The sequence below is a fragment of the Cricetulus griseus genome, chromosome 7, assembly GCF_003668045.3.
Source record: "Cricetulus griseus strain 17A/GY chromosome 7, alternate assembly CriGri-PICRH-1.0, whole genome shotgun sequence".
Classification (NCBI taxonomy): domain Eukaryota; kingdom Metazoa; phylum Chordata; class Mammalia; order Rodentia; family Cricetidae; genus Cricetulus; species Cricetulus griseus.
The window spans coordinates 32,982,464-33,006,955 of NC_048600.1; the positions used below are offsets into that span (position 1 = coordinate 32,982,464).

The 24,492-nt window shown below is 40.3% G+C and overlaps 1 protein-coding gene across 1 annotated transcript; it reads right to left on the reverse strand.

The window, feature by feature from the left end:
- Nucleotides 1-21,552: 21,552 nt before the first annotated feature.
- On the reverse strand, nucleotides 21,553-24,492 carry LOC113836587 (zinc finger protein 431-like). The gene is made up of 3 exons (XM_035448080.1): nucleotides 24,376-24,492; nucleotides 21,815-21,941; nucleotides 21,553-21,617 (listed from the first exon to the last, which is right to left on the reverse strand). The coding sequence occupies exons 1-3, from the start codon at nucleotides 24,490-24,492 to the stop codon at nucleotides 21,553-21,555; spliced, it is 309 nt and encodes a 102-aa protein (XP_035303971.1).

Here is a 24,492-nt window from a genome sequence, read left to right on the forward strand (position 1 = left end):
CTGCCCCCAGCTACCTGTAGCTCCCTGGACTTCTGTGGCCTCTCAGCTCCCACAGCTCAGACCTCACTGGGATCCTCTGGAGCCCTAGGCTGCACTGGGTGGTGGCTGCCACTCCCACCTCCCAACCCTCCCTCTTGTCCTCTGCCAAGGCTTGTGTCTGGCTGGAGGGCGGTGCTGCTCCTCAGATTGCAACCCCAGAAGCTGTTTGGCAACCTCATCAAGGGCATCAGAGACCCCCCCTCCTGGTCAGGAGACCCCCGTGTGCAGCAGGAGAATCATGTACACAGCAGGAGACGACTGTGTGCAGCAGTGTCTGGTAACAGCAGGAGACGACTGTGTGAAGCAGGAGACCCTGTGCAGCAGGAGACCCGTGTATACAGCAGGAGACTTCCTGGATTAGATCGTTAAAGTTTCCCACTAATTTTAATCACAGGGCATAGCAGTACCAAGAGATGCCCTAAAGGATCTCCTGCACTCCAGACATAACCCTTCTCTCCATTGTGGCCGGGCATTCCAATTTCTCCATGTTAATCTGGATATATCACCCCTTCTAGTGGTTTTTTTCTTTCTTAGTCTGTTGGCTTAAGACTATTTGAAGCCCAAAATGACCAGGAGGAAGTTTGAGTTTGCAGTTCAGTGGAATGTTTGCTGTGGCTCCTGACAGGAACACTACCCACTCTGAAACTAAAATTTCCAGGCCAGCAGAATTCAGGTTTGTGGAAACAGGAAGCAAAAGCTTTCCTAGTGGGTCACTAGGGGTGATAGTGAGTAGAAATATTCCCTCTTCACCCCCTTGATTCCTGGATTCATGGACCCTGGCTATATGAGAAACCGTACCATAAATTGGATGCTGATTCAGAGCATATACTCCCTTCTGGAGAACCCTGGCCCCACCCTCAAGATGCTGCCACCCAATTGGTGCTCTAACTGTGTCTTCAAAAGACCAAAGGCCATTGTATCTTCCTATCAGGCCAGATTCTAAGGGATGCTGGAGAACATGGTAAGACCCGTGGATCCCATGATTGTGGACTAACTGTCATGCTTCTCTGGCTATGAAATGAGTTTCCTGGTCAGAAGCAATACTGTGTGTGTGTGGTATACCATGTTAATGGATAAGACATTTTCTAAATCCATGGATGTTGGTTTGGACAGAAGCATTACATGCAGGAAAGACAAATCCATAACCAGAATAAGTATCTACTCCAGTAAGGACAAAGTTGTCCTTTCCACAGAGGAAGTGGTCCAATGTAGTCCACCGGCCACTAGGTTGTTGACTGGCCACCCCGGGGGAATGGTGCTGTATCTGGGCATGGTGCCGAATCTGGGGCTCAGTGTTGGTCTCTGCTGTTGGCTGATCTGGTACTCAGCAGCAGCTGCAGCCAGGTCAGCCACAATGAGTGGAAGTCCATGTCGTTGAGCCCATGCCTAACCCACATCTCTGCCACCATGGTCACTTTGTTCATGGGTTCATTGGGCAATGGCATGAATGATTGTGAAAAGAGGCTGACTGTTCACAGAAAGAGTCATCCTATCTACTTGATTACTGAACTCCTCCTCAGTTGAGTCGCCTTTTAGTGAGCATTTACGTGGGGTACAAGTATTTTCACACTTTTTGCCTATATGGTGAGAGCTCTTCACGTACTTCTCCCTCAGATGTCTTTCTCAACAATTTTCCAATCATGCTCTTTCCAAATCCCCAAACATCCAGTCAATCCATTGGCTACAGCCCATGAATCAGTGAGTAGCTGCACATTTGGCCATCTTTCCATCCAAACAAACTGTATGATGATGTACACTGCCTGAACTTTTCCCCACGGTGAAGATCTCCCTTTGCCAGTATCTTTCAGGGTTGTCCCAGAATGGTGTTGAAATGCTGCAGCTGTCTACTTCTGGGTGCTGCCTGTATGATGTATAGAATCATCAGTAAACCAGGCACTAGTCTTCTCTTCTTCAGTCAACCAATCATAGGGAACACCCCCCTAGGAGGCTATAGGTGCATTCCTGGCATCATCGTAACAGGAGTGGAAACCATGGACATTTGGGCAATTTGTTCATGTAGCTTGCTTGTGCCTTCAGGACCTGCTTGGGTCTGATCTCTTATATACCACTTCCATTTGATAACAGATGGCTGCTGTGCATGTCCTACTTTATGACCTGGTAGGTCCAATAAAACCCAGCTCATGATGAACCATTAAAGTCGCAAGGTAAGGTGGTTGCCCACTGTCCAATGTTCAGTTTCTCCCAGTGGCTGGGATTAATGGCATGTACTCCCATGCTTGGACATATTTTTTTTTGAAAATGGTTCTATAGCAGCTAGTGGCAGACACTTGAAATTACTTTAAGAGGTATTGTATTGCCTCAATTCTCCAATGCTCCTTTTCTTGTATGTTATTCAGTTGTCTTCTTTCAGTGTGTGTGTGTGTGTGTGTGTGTGTGTGTGTGTGTGTGTGTGTGTATGTGTGTGTGTGTAGACTATGTATCATAGGGTTTAAAACTCACAGTGATTTTCCTGCCTCTGGGTTCAGCTTACTGGTACTAAAAGAATGAACTACCCCACATGGCTTGAAAAATATTTTTATGGTGCAAGTCTCTTCTTTTTATGGTGGCCATGGAGGCCAGGAGATGGTATCAGAACCCTTGATACTGGAGTTACTGATAGTAGTGAACTTCTATATGTACTGGGAATGGAAGCTGTATGCTGTGAAAGAATCTTCAATGCTCTTAACTGCTAGGGTATTTCTATTCTTGATTATGTTTCCTTTCCAAGGCAGCCTAGTCAGGGTCAGACACCTGATGCTGATTAAAAGAGAGAATTAGCCTCACGCAGGGATGAGCTCCCCAACTGTTTATCCAATACAGTCTTGGCTGTTGTGATGATAGTCAAACTGACTACCTCCAGAATTAACTAACATGTGGGAAGCGATGGAATGCAGAGATAAAAGGGGAAAGTGATGTGATATTTTTAAATTAACAATTTATGGAGATAAATTTGAAATAAAAAGAGGGGTCAGATAGATGGCTCAGCAATTAATATCACTGGGTGCTGTTTCAGAGGACCCAGGTAGCTAACCATTTGCTGTAACTCCAGTCCCAGGCATCTCCTGCCTTCTTCTGGCCTCTGTAAGCACTGTGAACAGACACATACAGGCAAAACACCATATAGCTATTTTTTTAAGTTAGAAAAAGGAAAGAATGAAATTCTTTACAGTGATGTCACAACCCTGAGCCAGGGCTAGTTAAAATGAATTTCTTCTGGTCTTTCATGGAAGCAGCTGTGGCCTTCTGCCAAGTCAGCCTGCTCAGAGGCAAAGGCAGCTTTGTTCTGAGGTTAATAGAGATCACCATAATCGTTAGGAACAGAGTATACAGCGCTGTTAAGTGACTTTTCCTTGACATTTTTTGTATTTGTGTTGTTTATCATTTGTACATGTGAGAATTGTGGTATTGGTACATCTGTCTTTTAGAATAAATATTAAGATTGACACGTAGCACAGGCTCAAAAGCAATCTACTTTTCACAGTGTCATTTTCTTGATTTTCAGCCAAGACCTGTGGTTCAAGATGAACATGCCAGAGGCATTTTATTCCATCATTTTTATAATTTATATATGTTCCTGCATGACTTTGAGATAAGAATGTCTCTGATTTTACATTGTGATCATGTTCAGAGGTGGATTTATTAACTGAGGATGGTTAGGAATAGGCAGAACTCTACATGAATGTGGCCAGACTCTCTAAGTAAAAAACCGCATGCTTCCTTTGATTAAGAAAAGCTTTGGAAATAACTCCCATGCTCTCCTTGCCTCCTGCAGGTAAGAAATCTTTCTCACTTCTCTGTCTTGGCTGTTGTGATAGCTATTCTTGGTAGTCAAACTGACTACCTCTAGAATTAACTAAAACCCAAAGAGTTGGGTCACCTGTGAGGGATTTTTCCTAAAGGTTTTGAAATTAAAGACCCATCTTTAATCTTGATCAGTTGAGGTGATAAGATCCACCTTTAGCTGATTGTGGTAGTGCACACCTTTAATCCCAGTACTCACTAGGCAGAGTCAGTTGAATTTTCTGAGTTTGAGGCCAGTGTGGTCTACAGAATGAGTTCCAGAGCTACACAGACAAACCCTGTCTCAAAAGCACCAAAAAAATGAATCAAACAGAATGAGATCCACCTTTAATCAGGATCGAACCTTCGGGTAGCAGGTGACATATGTAATTGATATTGAAGAAAGAAGTTCTCTCTTTTTGCCTGCTTGCCCTATCTCTGGCTACCACTACTAGCATAGAACCAACTTCTTTGAAATTTTGGTGTATACTGAAGCCAAGTTGAGACATCCAGCCTCATGGACTGAGCAACTTGCTGGATTCTTCAAATTTCCATTGGTAGGCAGCCAATGTTGGAGTATCTGGACCACAGCTTGTGAGACATTATAATAAATCCACTTTCTGCATACATGGAGAGATTCATTCTACCAGTCCTGTTCATGTAGAGAACCTTGAATAATGCAGCTGCGTTTTTTTCTGCCCACTAAGGAAGATGTGCTGGTTAACAATAGTGCTCATAAACACATTTTCCTAGCTCTGTTATTCTCTAAGTATCCAACTGCTCTTATCTATATTTGTTTCTGTTCTCCAGTGTTTCCAGGCCATTAATAGTTTCATTCTTTTTCTCTCAAGTGATGTTGATTATTGATTTCTGTATAGAGGAATGTCTCCTGCTATGTAATTGAGAATTTTTTGAAAACCTACTCCTGCCTCTTTGACTCCTTCCATTCTGGGCCTTGACTAGTCAGTGAGAAGGAAAAATAGACCAGTTAATGAGTTCTTTCTAATCTCTCTGGCTTTTAGTGGGGACTTATAAATGAAGAGGGACCTGTGTAAGAACTGAATTCATTGACCAACTTTGAAGTTGGCAGAGTCTGAGTGCAGAAACAGAGAGACAGGACAGAGGGTGAGAGCTTTACAGCTTCAACAGTAGTTGAGATTAGCAATGTGGAATTAGTCAATTTTAGATGCTCCATTAATGTCCTTATTGGCCCCATTTCTTGTGGTTCACAGACCAGGGCAATCAAGAATCTGGTTAAAGGAATGACCTTATCATGAAACCAAATCTCTGTAGTTATACTAGTTCAGCCAAAATAGATGTGGGTATAATGTTGAGGCCCTGCCTCAACAGAACTGCTATTTTTCTGGTTTAATATGTTCATTGAGTACACACAGGCCTTGCTTTTGGTGTGCAGTGGGAAGACAGATTGGAAAACGGATGTTCTGCTTTCTAGAAGTTCTGAATATTGTCTTCCACTTTCAGGTTTGTCTTATAAATGTTACAAATAGTTTAGAATCTGGTAGAAAGATGGTGATGTGGATCATCTTTCAGCAATGCATGATTAGAATGCTTTTGCCTTTCTGCTACCAGCAGCCACAATGGTGTCATTCAGTGAAGCTTAGTTCCAGGGAACAAAAGGAATTTCTGAGCTGTAGAGGTATCTTAGGTTTGCATGATGTTGGGCAGCTGGATAGAGCAGATACCACATCTTGTGCCATAATCCATGTGGCAGGAAGCATATTTTAAATTATTCTTCTATGTCGTTTTGGGATTGGGCATCAGTGGGGCTGAATTTACTTGAAAACACAAGGAGGTATAAAGGGCTGCAGAGCCATAGCAGGAGATCACCTCCATTTGCGGTGAGAGCTCTACAGCTTGGAGCTTCTGTCTTTGGAAGAAATGTCAGTAGCTGGAGGGTCAGAAACAACAGTTTAAGTTGTACTTTGAGTTAATTTTAATGTATTATGGGTCTTGGCAGGTGACTCAGCACATTCTTTTGGAGGATGACCTGAGTTCAGATACAAACATTCAAGTCGAGAGGTTCATAGCTATCTACTATTCCAGATCCAGGGTATCTGACACCCTCTTTTTTGTATGTCACCTGTATACATACAGAAGACATTCTCTCTCATGCACAAACATACATAAAAATAGCAATAAGCTTGTTTTCAAAATTACTTGTAACAAGTTGTTTTAGCTATACACTGATTCTTTAAAAACCGGTTATCGACAAGAGGCATGGACTCTGTGATGTCTTGAGGTCTACTGAGTGCATGATAAATATGGTTGATAACAATATGCTATATTTTAAAAGTTGTGAGATAGTATACTTTAAGTGTTCTCAAAACAAAAATGATGAATATGTGTGATCTAACATGTTAATTGGTTTAATTTAGCCATGTCATTGTGAACATACTGTATTATGTATCATAATTGTGCATGACTTTATTTATGAGCTAAATAAATGAAGGGGAAAAAACGGTTATCTTGCATTTTGTTTTAAAAAGTTTTCATTTCCTCACATGGATGCAGACTTACAGGCAATCATCAATCACAGAAACAAAATGTTGTCTAAGTGATCCTAACACACATCCTTTTCTTTATAAGAGAATGAGATCCTCTTAGTAGTCAAAACTATTTTCTATGAAGTTAAAACCTCAGAAAGCTTCAAGCGAATCTCTCCAATTTTGATGGAACACCCTCCTCCCACAGCCCATTTTCTATTCTTGGCTAGGGAGGGAATGGGGTGAACAGGATGAGTGATGGCCAATGATTTCTTGTAGTTTGGTTTTGATTGTAATCTTGTCATCCTTGTTTAAGGGGCATGATATATATTTGCATGTATATTTTTCTGTCTTGTTATTTTCAGTGGTGCCATGTATTTTATTAGATTTATTATCATCTAATTATATTGTTTCTCTGGAAATTTATTGGTCACCAATTTTGTATTCAGAAATTTTCTTGTTATGAGGTCCTTAAGTTTTTGTTAGTGTGGGAAGTTTCTGTGGAGAGACAGTTTTAATTTTTTTCTTCTTGATCTTAGTTAGAGGCTTGCCTCTTCCTCTTTCCCAGCATATCTGTGTTTTCTAGTTGTTGCTATCTTCAGTTGGGTGTTTGCTGCTTAAGTGATTGATACGATGAATACATTAGCTTTGGATCTTTAAAACCTTCTCACATATTATTGTCTCTTCTTTGCAAATAGCTTCAGTTGCAAACATGACAGCCTAGAGTTGTCTGAGGTAACATCAGTTGAGGGTGTGCCTTGATCGGAATCTGACTGCTGTGTCTAAGACAGATTGTGTTGAGTATGATTGATGTTTGAAGTTTCTCTCTCTGAGTTGGCCATATCTCTAAGCAAGTGGGCCTGGGCTGGATAAGAGAGATAGCTTACAAGCCAGGAAGCATTTTTCCCTCATGTTTTGCCTTCATTTATTAGCTTGGGTTTGTATCTTAAGTTCCCTCAAGGATAGACTGTGACATAGGGATATAAACCAAATAAACCTGTTCATTACCTGAGTTGCGTTTTGTTAGAGAATTCAATCACAGCAACAGAGAGGAAATTTGGAACGGAAAAAAAAAAAGGTACCTCAAGTGAGATTTTCTTAGGCTTGTTCTTACTATCCTGAATTGAATTGTTTTGTTATCTAGCCCAGGAAGACCACTGATTCATGGCAGCTTTCCTCTCAGCTTCTGAGTACTGCGGTTATATGTCATGCACTCCTATCAATCGTAAACAGTGTTAGATCAGAAGAGCTAGGTTTACTGCTTCTTATAGACTTAGAAATGAAAGTGGTTCAGCCAATGGGAGGCATTTAACAGAGCTGCAGAAACTGACGGCATTTGTTCACATACATTGTGCCATTCACACAATTGGAGAGATGATATGGGCGACTGAAAAACAAATACTCAACATGTATGGAGCAATGATAACCAAATTTGGCTGCTTTTCAGTATTGCAAAGAGAGTTTCCTACAGCTTACTCAACACCATCTGAATTACTCTGAATCATAACAGTTAGGAGATGGAGCCTAGGAAATGGGATTTAAAAATAAAATGGCTTAATGTTGGTACTTGTAATTTTTAGCTCTAGAGAGTTTCTCTACTTAGCATCATTTGGAATCTTCTTACTAGAGAGGTTATTTCTTAGTACATGTATTCTGTATTTTTAATGTTTATTACTTCCCTGCCACCTGCCTATACTAAGAGATGATGTTAGAATTTGTATACATCTTAAATTGCCAACTTTGTCCCGTGGCAAAGGCATCCAGCTAATGTTTATCAGTAGGAAGTTTCAAACTGGTGTTAGCAACTGTATAGACCAGTGGATATAGTTAATTTGGGTAATTGTAGCCACTGTTGCTTTAGATAAAATTATTTTAAGCACTAGTAAACTCATAAAGTTGACCTAAAATGGTTCAATAGTAAACCTGATTTAGTTCTTGAATGTTTGAAAAGCAATCACACAGGACAGTATATTTTCAATACTTTAGGTGCCAGCAATTATTTTGTAGCTTATTTACAGGTGTTTGTGAAATCTTGAGATGACTCATCAGGTCAAAGTACAATGCTGTACAAGTACAATAAACTTGTTCCTGGGAACCCATGGTAGAGAGAACCAAGTACTGAAAGTTGTTCACTGGCCACTACATGTGAGATATAGCATATATGTGCACTCACATATTATACAGACAAACACACTATACACACCTCTCTCTTTCACATACACACAAATACACACACAAAATACACATAAACACACACAAATAAGCACACACTACTCAAACACAAGCACATCCAAGACATATACACACATACATACAAATATACACAAAACATAAAGACACACAAAAATATACTCAGAAACACAAATACATACACAAACACATGCACCCAGAAAGAAACTTTCAAAAACAGTATTAGTATTTAAAGAACACTTGGAATATGTATGCTGAGTAAATTTGCACAGGACTGGATTTTTTTCTTCAATTTGTTATTCTTTATTTGTATAGAATAGCAGCATGTTCTGAAAAGATCTCATATAACTAGTCTTTTCTGGTATTCATAAAATAAATTTTGCAAAATATGATATTTGGAATACTTTGGCTCCTATGAGGAGAGGATGCCTAAGATATTTTTGCATTTAATATTAGTGGTTTAGAAGAATCATTTTGAATCTTTATCAGTACCATAAAGAGGCTGTGACTGTTGGAGACACTGAAATTTTTAAAGATTCTTTAGGATTAAGTAATAAAGAACTTTAATATTTTGATGTAATAGCCAGGCATTGGTGGTGCACGCCTTTAATCCCAGCACTTGGGAGGCAGAGGCAGGCAAATCTCTGTGAGTTCGAGGCCAGCCTGGTCTCCAGAGCTAGTGCCAGGATAGGCTCCAAAGCTACACAGAGAAACCCTGTCTCAAAAAACCAAAAAAAATTATTTTGATGTAATGAAAATACACCTTGTTTTGATTTGGTTTGATTTTTTGACACATTCTTTCTGTGTACCCTGGCTGTCCTGTAACTTGCATATAGACCAGACTGACCTTGAACTCACAGACAGATCCTCCTGCCTCTGACTCCCAAGTGCTGGTCTTTAGTGGGTCAAGGTGGCCTTCAATTCCATATTCACCAAATGTGAAAATGTTGCTCTTTTTTCATAGTGCATATGTTTTGATTCAGAGTTGAAGAATAATGTTCTTCATTCAGGTCTGTGTGATTTATGGCCTGTGTCTACACAAATTAGTTCAAAATCATAATCATTACTCAGATTTCCTTTTAAAATACCTTATTTGCCTTTTAGAATTATGATTTTTTGCATATCTTAGATTCCCTATTATTCTAGACAATTTTCATCTTGGAGTGAAACCCAGGCAGGGCTCATGCTAGACAGTTGCTGTACCACTATGCCTATCCCTTCCTTAGAAACACTGATATTTGAACATTTTTCTTTTGTATGATTGTGTAAATAGATCAAGCCCTTTGCCTAATAAAGCTTTTGTATTAATTTTTACTTCATCTGTGGGTTTTCTCACAATAGGATAATTGTGCTGTTAGATGACTTTTCTTGGTTTTTAAGTTGTTTTTTGGTTTCATGTATCCTATCTCTGAATAAAGACTCAAGCTTTTCTTGTGGATAGAAATGAATGTATGTAAGGAAGTGTTTTTCTTTTTGTCACAAATCTTGAAAATGTTTTAGTTAAATTACACTCACCCTGTTTTCAGATTTTTAATTCATGAATTAATGGATATATTTGAGCTAGTTTTCCTGGGTAGCTTTGCTGGAGTTCATCTAGTTTCACAGTTGGGGTAATCCTGCTACATTCCAAGAGCTGGGATTACAGGTATGTGCCCAGTAAAATATCATTTATCTTCCAGTTATTTTTCTCCCCTGATATGTCTAAATTAATGATTGAGTATTACAGCAAATGTAAAATCTGCTAACCAATGTAGCTCTTGCTTACAAGGAGACAGTCATTGGGATGGACATCTCCTATTCTTCATTTGGAAGTTAGGAGTTTTGAGTTCAGATTAGTTAAATTCAGGATACATTTTTAGTCCTATGGAAGTATGGAAAGATGATATGTGTTTAAGTGAAGCTATTATTTCTTTTCTAAAACAGTAATAATGTACCAGGAAGGTCCAGACAAACACAAAGTAAGGAATAAAGTTTTCTTGCAGTGCCAGAGTATGTTCTTCTAGGCCACTGAGAACAGGTTGTACTACTTGTAGGGGCACTTAGTGCCTTGCTTTGTCACAGCACTAGACCTGCTTAGCCAGTGTGGCTTTTAGGATCAGTCTGGTGTTTGCTGTGAATATGGGGGCCCTAGGTTAAGAATGAGTGACAAAGAGATTAAGCAGACTTAATTAAACCAGAATCCAAAAGTGCCCTTGTCTCAAATTCAGCCAAGTAAAACTATGTGTGCAATCCTGGTATTTATTTAAAAAAAAAAAAAACAAAACTTCTTTAATGATTCTTTAGTAGTTTCACATCATGCATCCCAATTCCATTTTTTCTCTTCTTCTTTTTAAGAATAGTATTACTGTGACTCCCTGTCTGGCCTAGAAGTCACAATATAGACTAGGCTGTCCTAGGACATCAGATAGATCTTTCCATCTTGACTCCAGAGTGCCAGCATTATAGTTGGGAACGTCACTAGATAACTTGATTCATTTAATTGGCTTCCTGAGGATGAGTGACTGAACCTTGCTGGTTAGGGTAACCAGGACACAGGCTCTGGTACTAACTTCATTAACAGAAGAAGGTTCCCATCAAATGCAGCTTTTCTGCCTTAAAGTCCACTGTCTTCCAACTATGAGAAGTATTATTTTTTCCTTATCATTGAGTCTGTTCCAACTCATCAAAGCACCTGGGAAGAGTTCTGCCTTATTCTGCAGATATTGAAACCCAGGCTCACAGAGATAAGTAGGTTTCGAATATAGTTAAATGCAACTCCTCATGTTACTCATCCCAACATTCTAATGCCTCACTAAATGAAGTTGAAGCCATCCAAGTGGAGGCTTAGAAAGTGGAGGTAGGAATTTCAGGATTTCAAAGTCATCCAAGATGAAAATGGGGTATTGTGGGAGGACCACAGAACAAAGGGAGACTGTGACTGGCTCAGGACAGTGTCCATAATCTTCCCTGCAACTCCAGTACTTCAGGGCCATGGCGCCAGCAATTGTTAGCTAAGTTATTTACCACCCCCTCTTTTTCTATTCTTGATGATATTTTCTAGTCTTGATAATGTTTCCTGATTAAGGCAGCCTAGATCACTTTGTGGCCAGACTCTTATTGCTCATGAAAGAGTAAAATTCTCCTGCAGTTGGGATAATAAGCCTCAGGCAGGGTTGAGCTCCCTAACTGCATATCCAATACAATGAGTTCAGCCCTCAAACCATACACACACAACCAACAAAAATGGACTCAAAAGGTTTTGTTTATATATTTGTGCATACATATTCACACATGCTTAGCAAGAAAGGAATTTGAAGGGAAGACTATGGGAAGGGATGGAGAAAAGACAAGAAGGGGGAAATTGATGTTATATATTATAAATAAAATGTATGAAAATAAATTTTAGATAAAGAAGCTGCCTAGAAACATAGCTGAGGAGTCAAGAGCACTTGTTGTTGTTACAGAGGATACAGGCTCCATTCCTAGAAACCCTGATAGCTAACTTGAATGCCAAGGGATTTGCTACCCTCTCCTGGCCTTTGCAGGTACTGTGCACATTAAATAAAATAAAACATAAAAAATGGAATTCTTTACAGTGATGCCACAGCCCTGATAGAGACAACAGGCAATGCTAATTAAGATGAACTCCTGCTCCTGCATAGAAGCAGCTGTGGCCTTCCTCTGAGGCATCATGCTCAGAGGCAAAGAGCGGCCATATTCTGGGGTTAAAATAGTTCAGCAGGACTGTTCATCTAAGAAGAGCATCCAGAGTGCTGATATGTGACTTTTCCTTGATTTTTTTTGTATTTGTGTTCTTTGTCCTTTGTATGTGTGAGAATTAGAGCCTATAATACATCTTTTAAATGTATTGATACATCTTTATACTGTAGATCATAATTTATATCTAAAAGATAGATTTTTCTCTATAAGTCTTCACTGTCTTAGTGGCTAGACTCGAAGTCTCCTGTCCTATTTAAATTGTTCAAAGTATAACCTGGGGCCTGATCCTAAAAGAGACTTAAAGATGATATCATATATGGGATGGAAAATCTGTTCTAGACTGTCTTCTTGTTGATTGTTTTTGTTCTTTGAACCACTCTATCTTGTCCCTTCCCCTCACCAGGTCCTGTTACTCAGGTCTCCTTAACCTGTAGCTCTGTAGGTGAACCTGTAGCTCTGATTGGAGGGTTCTTCCAAGAGCCAGGGTTCTGCCTTACTTCCTCTGCTAAGAAAGTCAGAAGCTGGTTTGTGTGCCCTTGGCTTTGGACTCTGCTGTGGGTAGAGAGCTTGCAAGCCAGTCAGCCACCCATGGTAAGCGAGGAGCTGCTGTCCCTAGATGGGAAGGAGTGGCTAGTGAGGGTCCCCTATCCCCAGACAGAGTTACAGCAGCTAAGGCTCTCTCACCAATTGGGTGAGAGCCAGCAACCAGATATAGATTGAACATGTTCCTGCTTGGTCTTGCATATCCTGTTATGTCCTACATGTCCTGTGTGGTCCTTGAAATTCCCTTGGCCAGGGTGGCAGCCTTTGAGTAACTTCACATTGTGGGCTTTGTGCATAGTGTCATGGCAGAGCATTGTGATCTGGACTGTGCTTAGAAATATCCTTGTTTTTCACATCCCTGTAAAATGTTGATACCTGTAGTGCTTGTATTGTCATGGAACACAGATTTGCCAAAATCAGAGAGTCCTGGTCCCTCTAGCATCTTCCAGAAGTTCTGCACTTTTAACATTTAACTTTTTGGTTCAGGATTTATCTGGAGTTAGTTGTATGGAGCTTGTAAATGGTATCTTATGTGTAGAATAGCACTCCACTGCTAAACTATGATGTAGAAGAGTAGAACTGATGTTATAAAAATTAACCATATCTTAGGAGACATTAAGTCACACAAAGTAGAATTTAGCTAAGGAAGGGCTGCCTCCCTAATAGCCTAAAGTTATTTGACTAGTATGCTAACCATGCTTGTTAGAGATTGATATGATAAGAGGTAAATGTTTGTTCACCAGGATTAAGCAGCCATTAAGCTACATTCCCATAATGAAGGAGACAACCTGATTAACTACCAGTCAAATGCCCACCCCCCATCAAAGAACAGACCTCTAAGGTGCTGCTCAAGGGGTCATTGCAGGGTCACAACCAATATTAAATCCTGGTGTGCCATGAAGGTATATTTATTCTAGAACACTTTGTCTTCCTCCAGATGTTCCAGTCTCCAGATTGTTAAGGGCCAGTCCAGAAACCCAACTTTCCACTGTCCTCTGGCTCGGGTTCAATGTATATGATGTAGTAGCATCTGACATAAATTATCTATGATCATTTAAAAACAAGAGCCTGAATTTATGGGTATCTGTGTAACTGTGGCATAATAAAATGAATTGGGTAATGTTTCTTCTGTTTTTATTTCATAGAATAATTTGAGGAATATTGGTTTAAACTCTTCTTTGAAAGTCTGGTAAAATTCAGTGGTAAAACCATGTGACCCCGGGCTTTACTTGATTGGAAGACTTGTAATGACTTTTTTTTCTTCACTAGGGGTTATAGGTCTATTCAAATTGTTTATGTCATGTTGATTGAACTTTGGTAAGTAGTATCTACCAAGAAAAATATCTGTTTCTTTTAGAATTTCCAATTTGGTGAAACAAAGTGTTTTTAAAGTATTTCCTTATGATTCCCCAACTTTCCTCATTTTCTGTTGTTATGGCCCCCTTTTCATTTTTTATTTTATTAATTAGAATATTCTCTCTGTGACTCTTAGTTAGTTTGGATAAGGGTTTGTAGGTCTTGTTGATTTTCTCAAAGAACCAAGTTTATTTTCCATTGATTCCTTGTATTTTTTCTTTGTTTCTATTTTGTAAATTTTAGCCCTCAGTTTGATAGTTTCTTCCTGTCTACTCCTTTTGGGTATGCTTCTTTTTGTTCTAGAACTTTCATGTGTGCCATTAAGTTACTAGTACAGATTTCTTCAATTTTTCCTTTTTTAGGAATTTTCCTTAATGTAGGCACTCAGTGCTAGGAAGTTTCCTCATATCACCACTTTCATTGTGTTCCCTAAGTTTGTGTATATTGTGTTTATTTTCATTGAACTCTAGAGAGTCTTTAGTTTCCTTCTCTATTTTTGTCTTGACCCATTCTCTCCAGTAGATAGTTGTTCAGTTTCCACGAGTTTGTGAGCTTTCTGATTTGGGGGGGGCATTTAAGATCAAGGATTAAAGGCATGTGTCATCCAGCCTCAGGATCTGGATCAAAGGCATGTTATCTTCATGCCTCAACGTTCAGATCACAACTGTGCTGTCCATTTCTGAATTATAGTTCATTCCAGATATAGTAAAGTTGACAACCCAAAATAGCCATCACAATCCACCCCTTGTCAACTTGACACACAATCATATTGCCTTATGTCATGATTAATTTCCAAATGGAAAACAATAACCAGGTCATAATGAAAGGGGTAAACTAAACTTAAAAAGAATTCAAGCCTTCAGAACAAACCTAGTCCACACTAGTCTCTAGTTCTTGTATTGTGAGCAAAAACTCCAAGACAACCTTCCTCTTAGACTTAGTACCTGGAAATTGTATTTGACAACAAACCACCTCCAAGAGACAGAGAAAGCCAGAGAAACCACAGAATGCTCCTTCCCAGCACCAGCCAATGAAAACAGGCTACCTGAAAATAACAGACAAAGCCATAAAAGTCAACAAATATTCCCATCTGTAGCCAACCAATCAAAAATGCTGACAAACCAGTTGCCCTGACTATGGGAAATTCCCCTAATTGTTCCCCAAGCGTCAATCAATCAGGATCCAACTGGTGCTCCTCCTTATCAACTGATATAATCCTGTGATTTTTGTCTTTAAAAATCCCAGCAGTAGACAAGGAATTCACTCCCTCTGGAGGCTGCTGTGTCAGCTTGCTAGAGGAGTCCCTGTCATGGTTGGATGAAACAATAAACCTTGCTTTTGCAATACAGTGGGTCTGTCTCTGTGGTGGTCTTGAGCATAACAATAATTATGCCTAAACATGACATAACTATCACACATACAATCACAAATGCATTATATATTTAGAATAATGGCAATGTCCCTTAGGGGACATCTTTCTAGTATGTCAAACTTACTTCTGATAACCACTAATATTCTCTTAATTGATGTTGTCACATATGATAAGGAAATTGAAAGAAAATACTGTTGTAATTTAAGAATGTATCAAGTGAGAGAAAGACACCATGTGACTTTTATTGGGGTAAAGTGAATGGGAAAGGGGGGAGGGGACCGGCCTCTGGAAATAGGAATGGCAGAAGAGAAGAGAGAGGCAGAGAAAGGCAATGGGGGAGACAGAGACAGATAGAGAAGGAGAGAGAGAGACAGAGAGAGAGAGAGAGAGAGAGAGAGAGAGAGAGAGAGAGAGAGAGAGAGGAACAGATAGGCAGAGGGAGAAAGAGGGAAATAGAGAGGTGGGAGGTAGGCAGGACCCTTTTAAAAGGGAACAAGTGAATGTGCACAGGTGGTGCTCTTAGTGACTGCAGCTGAGGGTGTCTCCTGTCAGAACCCCAAGGGCAGGCATGTACAGGTGCCTGAACACTAACACATACAAATAGCTGTACAAATACATTATTCACAAAATACAACAGAAACACTCATGTCAGTTATAATTCTCATTTCTACAACTGGTCATGTGGCCATAGATGGCATTTAGAACTACCTTCCTCCACTACCCATTCTATATTTCTTCCACCCTCTGCAAACACCTCAGGAGGTCTTGGATCTTTTCCTGGAAAAGTGACCCATACCTTATTTCCTGATGGTTCTGTGCCCTTCGTCATCCTTCCTGGAATGGATCATTGTAGTTTCTTATTAACTTTCATCACAGGGCACAGTAGCACCAAGAGATGCCCTAAAGGATCTCCTGGATTCCAGACATCATTCTTCTTACCTTTATTTTGGAGAGGCAATACAATTTCCCCATGGTAATCTGAATATATCACCCTCCTAATGGTGTTACTCCTTTCTTAGTCTGTTGATTTGAGGGCATTTGAAGCTCAGGTGGAAGTCTGAGTTTCCAGTTCAATGGGAATATTTGCTGTGGCTCCTTGTGGGAGCACTCCCCCCTCTGTAACCAAAACTTCTAGATCGGAAGAACTTAGAGTTGCAGAAACAGGAAGGAAAACTTTCCTAGTTGGCAACTAGGGATTATAGTGAGTGGACCTATCCCCATTTCCACCACTTGGTTCCTGGACCTTGATTCCTGTGAAGTGAGTTTCCTGGTCAGAAGCAATACTGTGTGGAATACCATGCTGGTGGAGAAGACATTCTGTAAATCCACTGATGGTAGTTTTTTTTTTTTTATTTAGCTTTTTAATGTTTTGTTTTTGTTTTGTTTTGTTTTTAGAGACAGGGTTTTTCTGTGTAGCTTTGCAGCCTGTCCTGGAACTAGCTCTGTAGACAGGCTGGTCTCAAACTCACAGAGATCCACCTGCCTCTGCCTCCCAAGTGCTGGGATTAAAGGCATGTGCCACCATCACCCGGCATTGATGGTAGTTTTGGCAGTAGCACTACATGTAGGCAAGAGTTGTCCTTTCCATGGAGGAAGTGGTCCAATGTAGTCAACCTGCTACTGGGTTGCTGGCTAGTTACCCCAGGCAATGGGGCCACATCTGGGGCTCAGTGTTGGTCTCTGTTGTTGGCTGATCTGGAACTCAGCAGCAGCAGTAGCCGGGTCAAGCGTGGTGAGTGGAAGACCATGTTGTTGAGCCCATGCATAGACCCCATCTCTGCTACCATGGCCACTTTGTTCATGGGCCCATTGGGCAATGTCATGAAAGCTGGGAAAGAGGCTGACTGTCTATAGAAAGAGGCAGCCTATCTATTTGATTATTGAACTCCTCCTCAGCTGAAGTCACCTTTTGATGAACATTTACGTGGGACACAAGTATCTTCACACCCTTTGCCCATTTGGAGAGACCTACCTACATACCTCTTTTGAACCAATTTTCCAATCATGTTATTTCCAAGTCCCTGACCATCCAGTCAATCCTTTGGCTATAGCTGATCAATCAGTGAGTAGCTGCACATTTGGTCATTTCTCCTTCCAAATAAACTGTATGGCCATGTTTACTGCCTGAACTTCTGTCCACTGTGATGATTTTCCTTCAACAGTATGAATCTTGATCCTAATTAATCTTAATCAATAAAAACCCAGAGTCAGATATTTAGAATGAAAGCTAAAAGATCAGAGAAGCAGAGCAGCCAGCCACCATAGACTTCTTACCCCTACAAAATCTCAGATTGAATAGGTGCCTTATTATATTCCTTTTTTCACCTCTCTAGTGCTGGGATTAAAGTTTTGAGCCACCACTGTCTGACTTTGTTTCTCTTTTAGAATGATGCAATCTCTTATAGCCAAATGGTGGTCTTGAACTTCTGATCTTCCTGCTTCCTCCACCAAAGTGCTGGGATTAAAGGTGTGTGCCGCCACTGCCTGGCCTCTTTGGTTAACTAGTGGCTAGCTCGAAGGAAAGCCGTGGGGACCCTGGCCCCTTAAGAAGCTCCCTTACGTCACCCCGGCTTTCCTTCACCACGCCCTTATGGGCGAGTCCCGGGTCCACCTGGTACCAGTCCCAGGACTATTGGGCGGGGCTAGGGTGTCTCCCTACACTAGCTCTACCCTCTGCTCTGCAGGCAAGCTTTATTTGTCAGGACACAAACAAAATATCATACACACAAGTATTTTTCAGGCTTGTCCACAATGGGGTTGAAATGCTGCAGCTGTCCACTTCTGGGTGGAGCCTGCATGATGTTCAGAACCATAAGTAAACCTGGCCCTAATCTGCTCTTCCTCAGCCAGCCAATCATATGAGGCTCTAGGTGTATGCTTGGCAGCAGAAGGCATTGTAACAGGAGTAGAAACCATAGGGGTATGGGCAACTTCTTCATGTAGCTTTCTTGTCCCTTCAGAAGAAGGGCCTGCTCTCTTTCTTTTTTAAGTAAATTTTTATTTAAATTAGAAAAAATTTCTTATTTTACATATCAATCCCAGTTCTCTCTCCTACCCATCCTCCCATGCCCCCTACAGACCATCCCATCCCATCCTCCTCCACTCCCCAGGGAGAGTGTGTCCTTCAATAGGGATCATCAAAGTCTGTCACATCATTTGGGGCAGGTCCTAGGCCCTCCCCCCACCACTGTGTGTCTAAGCTAAGAGAGTATCCCTCCATGGGGGAATGGGCTCCCAAAGCCCATTTATGCACTAGGGATAACTACAGATCCATTACCAGAGGCCCCACAGACTTCCCAGGCCTCCTACCTGATACCTACGTTTAGGAGGCCTGGGTTGGTCCAATGCTGGTTCTCTAACTGTCAGACTGGGGTCTGTGAACTTCTACTTGCTCAGGTCAGCTGTTTCTGTGGGTTTCCCCAGCATGGTCTTGACCCCTTTACTCATTACTTCTCCCTCTCTACAGCTGGAATCCAGGAGTTCTGCTCGTGCTTAGTTATAGATCTCTGCTTCTTCCATCAGCTACTGGATTGATGGGGAATGTACTTCTGTGTATGTTCATCTTATTGATTGTTGAATAAAGTACTGTTTGGCCAATGAGACAGCAAGTTAGACGGGACTAGGTCAAGGAGGATTCTGGGAAAAGTAGTAAAGAAGTGGTGATCCAGGCAGGAAGTGACATAGCAGGAAGACGCATATTTAAGCAAGGACAAGCAGGAATTGGCTCCTTTCCCCTTCACTCTTCCTCCTGCTCTCTGCTTGGAGCCACCATGTGATCCCAGGGATGAGGACGATAGCGGAAGGTGTTCGATAAAATAAGTTTTATAAAATATATAGATTTATGATAATTAAGACTGAGCTAGCAGATGAGACATCCTAGTCATTGGCCAAGCAGCATTTGTACCTAATATAAGTCTCTGTATATTATTTTGGCCACCCACGTGGCAGCAGAACTCAAGCAGGTGGCAGAAAGATTTATCATAACAGAATGGTGCCAGTGAGAGAGATGACCCCATGTCCCAAGCTTCCCAGAGGAAGAGGGAAACATGCCGCTGCAGCCTGCCCTGTAACCCAGATGTTGAAGCATTTAAAGTCTTAACAGTTTTTCTTCATCATGAATTGGTTCATGTAACAGAAAGTAAGCATGTAGTTTGAATTTAGAGAAATCAATCAATCTGCATGAGGTTTTTATGTAAATAAAGAAAAGTGTGAAACCAAAAAGGGTTACCTTATCAATGAATTAATAGGACTTTTGTCCATGAGTTTGCAGGTGCCAACAAAATAGAGACATCATAATGCTTGAACAGATTGTTGACACTTGTCCGATTTTTTTTCTCTCCAGAATCTTGTGTGACTAAATGTGTGTTGGCTGAAAATCTTATCAAATCCTGTATAGTAAGAGTCCCTTCAGTGTGAATTTTCTCAGGTCCTCAAAGATTATTGTGATATGCAAAGTGCACAACTTTACCACATTGCTTACATTTATAGGGTCTCTCTGTAGTATGATTTTTTTCATGATTTTTAAAGACTAATGATACATACAAAGGCTTCACCACATTAATTACTTTCACAGGGTTTCTCTCAAGTATGTGTTCTTTTATGTGTTTAGAGACTACTGACATGTGAAAAAGCCTTACCACATTGATTAAATACATGGGGTTTCTCTCAAGTATGTGTTCTTTTATGTATTTGGAGTTTAACGTGTTGTGAAAATACTTTAGCACATTGATTACATTCACATGGTCTCTCTCCAGTATGTGTTACTTTGTGTGTTTGGAGACTACTGACATGTGAAAAGGCTTTACCACATTGATTACATTCATAGGGTTTCTCTCCAGGATGCATTCTTATGTCTTCTAAGCACACCATGACTTGCAAAAGCTTTACCACACTGATTACATTCATAGGTTTTCTCTCCGGTATGTGTTCTTTTACAGAGTCAGAGACAAGTGTGACATGCAAAGACTTCACCATATTGAATACTTTCATACGGTTTATCTCTAGTATGAACTTTTTCATGCCTTTGAAGATGCTTGTAACACACAAAGGCTTTAACACATTGAGTATATTCACAGGGTTTCTCTCCTGTTTGCTTTATTTCATTCCTGCAAAGATAACTGGCACATGTAAAAGCTTTACCACATGCATTTCACTGATGAAACTTAGTATCTGTATATATTAATTTTATAATTTAGCCTAATTGTAAAGAGGAATCAGATATTAAGTTTTACATTCATGATGCTTCCCTTCATTAGAGGTTGTTTTGTGTCTTTGAAGATACCAGTGATAATAAGAGCCTTTATTTCAAGGCCCACATTTATGGCATCTTTTTTTGTGTTGTTTTTGTTTGTTTGTTTGTTTGTCTTTCGAGACAGGGTTTCTCTGTATTGTTTTGGAGGCTGTCCTGGAACTCACTCTGTAGACCAGGCTGGCCTTGAACTCACAGAGATCTGCCTACCTCTGCCTCCCGAGTGCTGGGATTAAAAGCATGTACCACCACTGTCCAGCTGGACATGATATTCTTATTAAAGAAAGAATAATAAATAAAAGGTTTCCACATTGCTTTCACACAGTTTGACTTTCTTTTCCTTACAGACATGTGGTACAGGGATTAAGGTTTCTCCACAACCTTCTTGACTCTCATAAACTGACCCTTTCAATATACTTAGCAAAGTCACAAGTATATAAGTAATGCCAGCTTTACTACAGACACTTTTTTCTTAGGTCTGAGACATAATATACTTATCACATATTCCACATGAATACTGTTTAAAATATCTGAGTGACATGAAACTAAATGGATTGGCATTTCTACAGCATAGCTCTCATTGGAGCTATCATTCAAATGGTGCTATCTGTTAAAGAATTGTTTCCTTGTCTTCTTTTTCACAGGAATGCCTTGCAAACACAGAATAGCTACCTAACATTGAGGTACATGGTTTTGTGAGAAATTAAGAATCATCAATATACTTTAAGCTGTGCTTATTTACACTATTGCTTTTCTCTAAAACTTCTAGGACGCATTAAAATTTCTTCAGAGGCAAATTTGTATAAACATGTACATGGAAATTACCTTCTATGTCTTCTAGAACTTTGACAATGTTCTTCAATATTATGGTCTTCACAACTGTAGCCTAAAATATAATATCAGAAAATATATGATATATTATTGGCAATTATATAAAATTTAAGTTAATATCTTCAATGAACCTTAGAACTATGCCTTATTCACCTAATTTTCCCTTTTCTCAATCAAAATCACAGAAGAGTATCAATAACCAAGAAATAGTTGTCCCCTTATTTCAAAACATGAAGGAAAATTTAGTCTTACCTATAGCAGTGAGGTTCCTGTAGGTGTCCAGCATCACATCTTTGTAGAGACTCTTCTGGGAAGAATTCAACAAAGCCCACTCTTCCTGAGTGAAGTTGATGTGCACATCATCATAGATCACTGCGTTCTAAAATAACCCACACATGTGTAAAACAGTGATATTCATTGTAAATGTTTACTTCTTTGACAATATAGTCATATAATTCTGGTGCTTCCCACACTTATTTCATGACATGGACATTATAATGTATTCACCAAGTCACTTTAGAAGAAAACTGAATAGGAGGTTCACGTGCACCATTTCTTGGCCCTTTAGATAGCATATAGCCTTGAGAAAGAAATCCCAATGAACAGACATAAAGGGAGTGACAAGCAAGCAGATCAACACTGCTGAGAACACATCAGAGAAATTGTATGATAAGGCAGCCTATCACAGAAATACCCCAGTCCCTGGTACCAGCTTCTGTCTCTGTTAGGTTTTTATTACTGTGAAGAGACACCATGAACCATGGCTACTCTTACAAAGAAAACATTTAATTGAGGTGTCTCACTTAAAATTTCAGAGGTTCAGTTAATTATCATCATGGCAGGGGGCATGGCAGCCTGCAGGCAGATGTGGTGCTGAAGGTTAGAGTCCTTACATCTTGACTCAGGCAAAAGGAATTGATTGACACATTGGGCAGCATCCTGAGTATAAGAAACCTCAATGCCTGACCCCACAGTGACATACTTCCTCTAACAAGGAAAAGCCCACTCCAACAAAGCCACACCTCCTACTAGTGTCACTAGTGGGAGCTCACAGACTATGGACTGACAGCTGGGGAACCTTCATAGCACCAAACTAGACCCTCTGAATACGGGTGACTTGATCTGTTGGGGGGGGGGGTCCTGGCAGTGAAACCAGGATCCATCCCAGATGCATGAACTGGCTTTTTGGAGCCCACTCACTATGGCAGGATACCTTGCTCAGTCTTGATACAGGATGGAATAGCTTGGTCCTTCTCAACTTGGTATGCCAGACTTTGTTGACTCCTAAAAGAAGACCTTACCCCCCTCTGAGGAGTGAATGGGGGATGGGAAGGAGGAGATGTAGGAGGCAGGAGATGGAAAGAGAGGGCATCTGGGGTTGGTAGGTAAAATGAAAACTAAATTTTTAAAATAAATTTAAAAAACAGTGTATGATTTGTTTTATGCACCCAACGTGACTTGTTTTGCTCTCATTGCTCTGTAAGTAACAAGAATTTTGAAGACAAGTTTATCCCAATTTTTTGTATATACAGTTTGTGTGTGAGAGTTTTCCATATGGGTACATGTGACATACCAGAGAAGAGGGTGTCAGATACCCTGGATCTGGAGTAGCAGGTAGTTATGAGCCTCCAAATTTGGGTGTTGGGATCTGAACTCAGGTTATCCCCAAGAATATGTGCTGAGCCACCTGCCAAGCCCCATAATACTTTTTTGGCAAAACATTCAATGTCTTTCACAGATTAAAAACAACAATAATAAAGGAGTCTACATAAATAAAGAAGTAAATAAATATGCATTGGGAACTTGATGCATCAATATTAAAATACTTTGTAACATAAATTTGCAACATGAACTGAATACAATCCCAAGAAAATTCATGACACCTTGTAACAGTGTCACTGATTCTAAAGCTATATGCAAAGTGGAAAAGGATAGAATTCTCAAGAGGATTACAAAAAAAATAATATACACATTGAAATAATGTGACTTCTATACTTACAACTAATCTACAACAATGGGTGTACAATATTTGGGAAAGAATAAAAGGATGGAGAGAAAAAGCCAAGAACAAAAGCAGGAAAATATAATCAACTTTTCACCAAAGGAAACTCAGCCAGGTAAACTGTGATCTTGACCAATATTACCCAGCTACCTATGATTCTATGTGTTTAGAAATTAAATAAACAGACTTCACAACTCCCACAAAATTAACTCAAAAGGACCCTTAAACTGTTCTGCTTCTGACCCTCTAGTTATTGATATTCCTTCCAAACAGAGACGCCCCATTCTATAGAGCTCTCTCTACAACTAGGGGAAATCTCTCTATGTCCCCTTTCGGTTTGAGGCAAACCCAGCCCCAATTGATGCCCACAAGCAAAGCAACATAGAAGAATAACTTAACATCTGCTTCCTGCCACATGTATCATGATCCAACATGTGGAATCTGCCCTATCCAACCATCCAACACTTTGCACACCTGAGAAACTTCTGCAGATCAGAAATTCCTTTTGTTCCCTGGAACTCAACTTTCCTGAATCATGGCCATTGTAGCTGGTGGTAGCAGAAAGTGAAAAGCATTCTGATCACATATTGCTGGAGGATGATCCCCATCATCTCTTTCTACCAGTTTCTAAACTCTGTATAACATGTGTAAGAAAAACCTGAAAGTAGAATGCAAAATTCATAAATTTCAGAAGTCAAACTTTCAGTTTTCCAATGTATGTTCCTACCACACACCAAAAGCAATCCTGTGGTGCACACTGTTCCCTTGCCCTCACTGGGTTGTCTGTGTGCCTGGGCACCTCACCCCTTACAAAGGAGCCCTGGTCCTGCTGCCTCAGTTTCCCCTTGCCCTGGGCATCAGAGAGCCAGGAATTCCGTTTTTTCTCCCGGAGGCTCCTCGTGGTGTGCCCTGCCCCCCTCAGGCCCAT

Bases quoted from the DNA above. Each gene is read 5' to 3' on its own strand.
- LOC113836587 (XM_035448080.1), bottom strand. From the start codon at position 24,492: ATGGGCCTGAGGGGGGCAGGGCACACCACGAGGAGCCTCCGGGAGAAA. The intron at 21,942-24,375 runs GTAAGGGGTGAG...GGGTTATTTTAG, and splicing joins AGCAGGACCAGGGCTCCTTT to AACGCAGTGATCTATGATGA. The intron at 21,618-21,814 runs GTAAGACTAAAT...ATTATATTTTAG, and splicing joins CAGGAACCTCACTGCTATAG to GCTACAGTTGTGAAGACCAT.